Here is a 6,008-nt window from a genome sequence, read left to right on the forward strand (position 1 = left end):
ACTGACCATAGTAGGGATCCAAAGGTGGGAAAATAAGGATCCAAAGGGGGCACCATCTGCAAAAGAGCAATGTGCAACAATGGGCTTAAAAGACCCTAAGGTTCAGCCCATTAAAACTTCCAAAATGCTAAGGTTCCAAAATTTAAAGGTTATGTCCAAAGGTCAAACATTAGGGAAATTGGATGCTTTGTGTGTGTCCCAAAAGTCTTCATGCATCCCTACATAGGAGGGGGCAATCCCTAGTTGTAGGAGATGAGAGAGAAACTTACACACACACACACACACACACACACACACACACACACACACACACACAAACAGAGGCTCCCTTTACACAAAGGGAAGCAAGGACACATGTCAGCTCCCTAGCCCATATGCCCACAAGGTGTACTCAAATCCTATTGGATGAGCTTGGAGGTGGACCAATGAGAATTACTACGCTAGAGTAAATCTAGTTTAATCAATTTAAAAACACTTAATAAAAGAGCCAATAATAATTAAGCTCTCTAGAAGACTATTGGAAAGTCTCCCAAGGGGTCCAATGAGCATTCAGCAGCCCAATGGCTTGCCTGATTCCTATTGGCTAGGAGGCAAAGGTGTCCAATGAGAGTTTAGTTGCATTTATTAATTACTTAAAGCTCTCACAAAAGGGGAAAGGGGGACACATGTCAGAAGGCTATCACTTATGCTGCTTAATTTCCATTGGTTGAGGCTAGGGAGGTCCAATAGGATGTGAGCATGAGCAACTAGCAAGAGGGGTCGACCAAGAGAGACAGGGGGCTGATTTTTCAAAGGATTATTGACTTACACACTCACACAATCTATGTGTGAAGAAAGAAGACTCTCTCTCTCCTTCTCAATCTTTAATGGAAAGCTTACCACCTACTCCAAGCTTGTGAGAAGGGAGGCCTACACCAACAACTCTTGGCTTTGTGATGCAAATCCAACCAAGAGCCAAGCTTCAATGCATGCTCATCTCCTCTACCATGCTAATTACTAAGCTAAGCTATGCTAATTAGAGTGATTATGTGAGGAGATGTATATCTTTCTCGTAAGAATACTCCTTCTTCCTCTCAATCTACTCTCATACCCCGCTAGCTCTCACCATCTTCGAAGGTGTGTGAGGGCTTGGGTCTGAAACCGTGAGGGAATTGATGTTGTGTTTAATAAGTGTTGTGCTTAGTGCTTGAAGTTTCCATCTTCATAGCACTAGCTAATATTGAAGGAACACAAAGAATTGTATTGTAAAATATCTCTCTTGATGGGAGAAACCATAATACAAAGCCTTTTGGAGGGGGGACCGTCTCCATGCAAATCCGGTCCTCAACTGTTGTCAATTGCTTAATTTCTCTCTCTTTTGAAGTATTGTTCATGCTATCTATCTAACTAGGTGTTATACTTTTTGTTGCTCTCTTCACCCAAGCACTCTTGTTATTCTCATTAGGAATCTATTCTAATGAAATGCTCAATATGGCCATGCTATTTTCCGCTACACACAAGTTGTTAGGCCATTAAATGTTAGATCATAGGCGTTTTGGGCTTTGCAACACACAACAATGACGAGAGTGTGGATGTTTTTAAACACTCTATGATTTAGTGCCCATGGTGGTGACTCGTGTGGACAAGAAGAAAAATTAAGCTAAACCATGGCATCATCAAAACAAAGTCTCGATATCTTTCTTCTTTCTAAAATTGGAAATTGGTTTAGACATATGCTTATGGCTTTGTATATGATTTCAATATTATTGATGCCTTCTTATTGGCATAACATAGTATTCTTTTGTCCATTTTTGCTGGATAGTACATGAAACCATCTAACAAAGAGACTTTGTCCAATCGAGGAAATGCGATTTCAGCTTTTGCCCCTTCAACTATGCAGAGTATGTTAACTTAAAAAAGTTTGACATTCTTTGACCTTTTGGAATGCCTTGGGTAAGTAATTGAAATTTTACTTGCTAAGAGAGAGAGAGAGAGAGAGAGAGAGAGAGAGAGATATTAAATTACACAAGTTGAGCAATTTTATGGTGCTTTTGTTAACGTTTGATGTGCTTGTGATTAGCATGGAAGAAAACCAACATATTGGGCACAACTCCTTGAAAATTTATCCTTTTGAAAATTGATATACATCATATATTGTATTGATACAAATGCATGTGAAGTATACAAGTCTTTTTAAGATTGATACACATACATATTGTATTGATACAAATGCATGTCAAGGATACATTCAATCAATCTCAACCGAGCATCTCCTAGCCGCGGAAGCAATGTTCACCAACGTAACACCTTAGGAAAGTACTACAAAAGCAGGGCACAAGCATCTATTAGCACCCCACACCATATGAGATAGTTCTAAGCATTGCAATGGTATAATTTGTATCACTATTTGAGAGAGAGAGAGAGAGAGAGGGAGAGAGAGAGAGGGAGGTCTGTGTGAGTGCCAAAGAGAGACAAGGGGCTCAACATACCTTGGCAATCAAGGAGAGGTAATATGGTTTCACTTTCTCCACATCAATGATCACATTGCTTTTGCTGTAAAGATCATACTTGCTACAATAAAGAGAGAAGAAAGAATTGAGTGAAATCCATGTTGTCATTCACTCTCTTGATTAAGGCTACAACTAACTTAAAAAGATCCGATAAAATAGACTCTGGCGAACATACTTGAAGGTGTGCAGCCAAGGCATCATCTCTCGATCAAAGTCATTCATGAACCGTGTGTATGCACCACCGTGGTGGAGAGCTAGTAGAGAAGTGTTCAAAAACCAAGAATCAAGAGAGAGTCATCTAAACACACAGACACACACATGCTTGTACTCATATTTTACACCTATTGAGATGCTTTTTGCAGTGCATTTGAGGAGAACTTATATTTATAAATAAAGTTTATTTCCTTGCACATACCATAAAAAGAATGGTATCTAATAATAAAGAAAGCTTGTGGAGGTAAGGTTGAGTTGTTTAACTTCATGACCTACAAGAAAGCATTGTGCAAAGGTCAAAACTCCATCTCTCACTCAGCCTTGGTGGATGTTGATGAAGGAAGGGTTTTGTACCTGATACATATACTCATCATGGCCCCACGACATAGTGAGGTTATCTAAGCCGCATCCCTCTGTGTAGATACCATTTTTAGTGTTGAAGCGAGGATTGTTGCCATCAAGGTTGTCCTTGAAATACTAGTAGTTAACCAAAAAAATAAGAGGTCAACAAATCTCTGTTAAGTTTAAGGTCTTAATATGTGCTCTGATTAGTAGAATATTCAAGTGCATACCTCTGAGTGCACTATTGCATCATCAAATGCGCATCCGAGGGGGAATGTATCACCTTGAGGCAAAAACCAGAATATGTTTTCTCATGAATTAAGGAAGAATGAAAAGAAAATGTTAACAAGTGGAGGGAAATCCGAAAGGTATACCAACAACAGCCCATTGTGGTAGTCCTCCAAAATCTTGATGAAGTAAGACCTTTCCTAGATCTGGGTGTGGAGAAACAACACAAATAGTAGGATTATTGGCTTTATCTTTCAATAAAGGTAGGCTCAAAACACAAATTATAAGCAAATATACATACAAAAACAGTCAAAAATGTACATGAAAAAAAAAAACAGGGCAATGTTTATGTTTTGGATGGCCCGTATTACGGCCGTAAGAAGCACATTTCTCAAAAACACACAGTTTTTAATGAGCTTTACCTTCTAAATGGGGGAAATCTCGACGCTATCCACAATTTTTTACAAACAAGTTTCTCTTTTATATATATATATATATTTATTTATATATATGCATGTTCAATTCTCCATTATGAATTAAGTCACAAGCACATTGAATTTTTTTCTTCCCTTTGTAAAATTCAAAAAATAGTGCTCCATTGTGAATAAGTGACAAGCACATTGAATTTTTTCTTCCCTTTGTAAAATTCAGAAAATAGTGTAATCAGGGAGTACCATGAATGAGTCCCGTGAGGTGCAACCATTCTTCTTGGGGAAAGTCCTTTCTTATGGCTTCTGCAGTTTGCAGAAGATGCTCAATTTGAGGCTCTTCAAGATCTGGATCGCTTTCATCGACAAACTCATTTAGGAGCTCACAACATTCCCAAATGCTCATCTCCTTCCTGTCCAGCCCCAAGTATTTGCCTCTCATGTCTAGTGCCTACAAAATTTTTGGTAACAAAAGCATTGAATCAAATTGAAGCTTAACAGAGGAATTATTAGCATTCTTGGGAATGTCCATGCATGAGCTCGTCAACTAAGAAAGTCGGAGAGGCAGTATTTACAAAAGAGTAGGTTTGATTGATGTGGTTGTTGCGATAAAAGTCTTCGACGGTCAACCTCCTTACACTTTCGGCATCATAAAGCCTATAATGCAAGACAAGCACAGATTCTTAATATTGCTAAAAGGTTAGATGTTGTCATTAAAGACATCAATTGAAGGTAAATATGAAGTCCATTCCCAGGATGAAGCTTAAAAATAGAGGGCTAGAACGCTTGTGTAGCTTTACCTGATTGGAACATTCCTTGGAAACAATAGGTTTGCAAACAATGTAACAAATGCTGTCTCTCCCTCTCTTGCAACAAATGGCAGACCACCCTAATTACCTGAAAGGCTGCCCAAAAGAGTTGGACGAGGGAATGACGAAAGCCTCGCTGCTGATGACGTCTGCGGTTGCCATAGATTGCTCTGCTGATGAGACAGAACACAAAAATTAATATAAACATTAATCTAACCAACATTATGTTACAGAAGCAGCCCATTAAGCACCGAAAAAAGAAAACCAGTAATACCATAACTAATCCTTGCAAGCAATGCACATTAAACTAAACTAAATGCTGACGTTGTTGCCCTCCAAATTATTGCTCAAAATGCCGACAACTGGGATTACGGGCTCACCTGCCTGTATTTTAAATCGCAGCGCTGGAAAAGAGTGATTAGTATGCAGATAGTTATGGTGATTAAGCTACTAATCTCGATGAATGAAAAGAGTAAGCTATTGTGCAGATAATTAAGCTACTAATCAATCAATTTTTGGACAAGAAGTTTTGGACAGGTTTTCACAATAATTCTCACATTGTGACTTACCTCAACATCATGAGCTTCTGCGAGGGAGGCACCGCATACTTAGCTAGGTACGATTGGGGCCCCCAATCGTACCTAGCTAGGTATGTGGTGCCTCTCGAGCAGAAGCTCATGATGTTATGCATTGTATGAAGAACACTGAAAAAGACTCCATTTTCCTACATGAGAAAAATTCTAAAATCTTCTTGTGATTATTACTCAAAATGCCGACAACTGGGATTACGGGCTCACCTGCCTGTATTTAAAATCGCAGCGCGGGAAAAGAGTGATTAGTATGTGATTAAGCTACTAATCTCGATCAATGAAAAGAGTAAACTATTGTGCAGATAATTAAGGTGATTAATTAAGCTACTAATCAATCAATATAGCATAGCATAATAATAATCCCACATGCGGATAAGCCTTGCAGGCAGTGCATGCCCAAATTTATAGCAAAGACCTGATCTTATTATCCTTTCAACTTTGCTTGCTTGCGTGCCAGCTAATAAGCTGGTCACCTCTCCATTTTTGAAGCCTTTTTTCAAATCCGCCACCCCAAAGGCTCAATAATTCAACACAGTGTGAGAGCTTTTCTTTTCTCCCTCTCTAGAAATCAGCAACTGCTTTTCTTTAAAAAAAACACACATCGTTTTCGCTGTCCTCCTCCCAACTTCAAAAGGCGCTGTTATTATGACGTAGTCAAACCTTTATTGTCACATGAAAAATGTTTAATATCAAAAATCCTGCACAATCTGCTCCTTTGCTGAATTCCACGTAGGATCCTACGTGTCTCACCCATCCACTTGAATCGTGACCTTCCTTTCTTGATTCCAATTTTCCCCTTTCTCCAATTAAATGAAAAGATTTTAAATAATTCGTAGCTTTTATTTTTCAATTTTACCTTTTCATATAACACGTGCTTTCATAAAAGGTCAAAAAACAAAACCCAATAAG

General features: G+C 38.7%; 1 protein-coding gene across 5 annotated transcripts; it reads right to left on the reverse strand.

Moving 5' to 3' along the window:
• Positions 1-2,079: 2,079 nt before the first annotated feature.
• Positions 2,080-5,582, reverse strand: LOC147457092 (inositol oxygenase 1-like). Of its 5 annotated transcripts, none has more exons than XM_086513517.1 (11): positions 5,515-5,582; positions 4,598-4,679; positions 4,276-4,357; positions 3,947-4,151; positions 3,419-3,478; positions 3,275-3,327; positions 3,057-3,179; positions 2,905-2,974; positions 2,665-2,743; positions 2,469-2,550; positions 2,080-2,298 (listed from the first exon to the last, which is right to left on the reverse strand). In XM_086513517.1, the coding sequence occupies exons 2-11, from the start codon at positions 4,669-4,671 to the stop codon at positions 2,272-2,274; spliced, it is 855 nt and encodes a 284-aa protein (XP_086369643.1). In that variant the 5' UTR covers positions 4,672-4,679; positions 5,515-5,582; the 3' UTR covers positions 2,080-2,271. The 5 variants fall into 5 exon arrangements, with proteins under 5 accessions (XP_086369643.1, XP_086369642.1, XP_086369646.1 ...); XM_086513516.1 differs by lacking the exon at positions 5,515-5,582 and adding an exon at positions 5,311-5,491 and having other exon boundaries at positions 4,598-4,682; XM_086513520.1 differs by lacking the exon at positions 5,515-5,582 and adding an exon at positions 5,307-5,491 and having other exon boundaries at positions 4,598-4,682.
• Between the last annotated feature and the right edge of the window lie 426 nt (positions 5,583-6,008).

The sequence above is a fragment of the Adiantum capillus-veneris genome, chromosome 5 (genome assembly GCF_014529385.1).
Source record: "Adiantum capillus-veneris isolate H3 chromosome 5, ASM1452938v2, whole genome shotgun sequence".
Lineage (NCBI taxonomy): Eukaryota > Viridiplantae > Streptophyta > Polypodiopsida > Polypodiales > Pteridaceae > Adiantum > Adiantum capillus-veneris.

Coding starts and splice junctions, on each gene's coding strand:
- LOC147457092 (XM_086513517.1), bottom strand. CDS start 4,671: ATGGCAACCGCAGACGTCATCAGCAGCGAGGCTTTCGTCATTCCCTCG. Junction 4,152..4,275: donor TCAATCAAACCTACTCTTTT/GTAAATACTGCC, acceptor AAAATTTTGTAG/GCACTAGACATGAGAGGCAA. Junction 3,180..3,274: donor ATGCAATAGTGCACTCAGAG/GTATGCACTTGA, acceptor GTTAACTACTAG/TATTTCAAGGACAACCTTGA.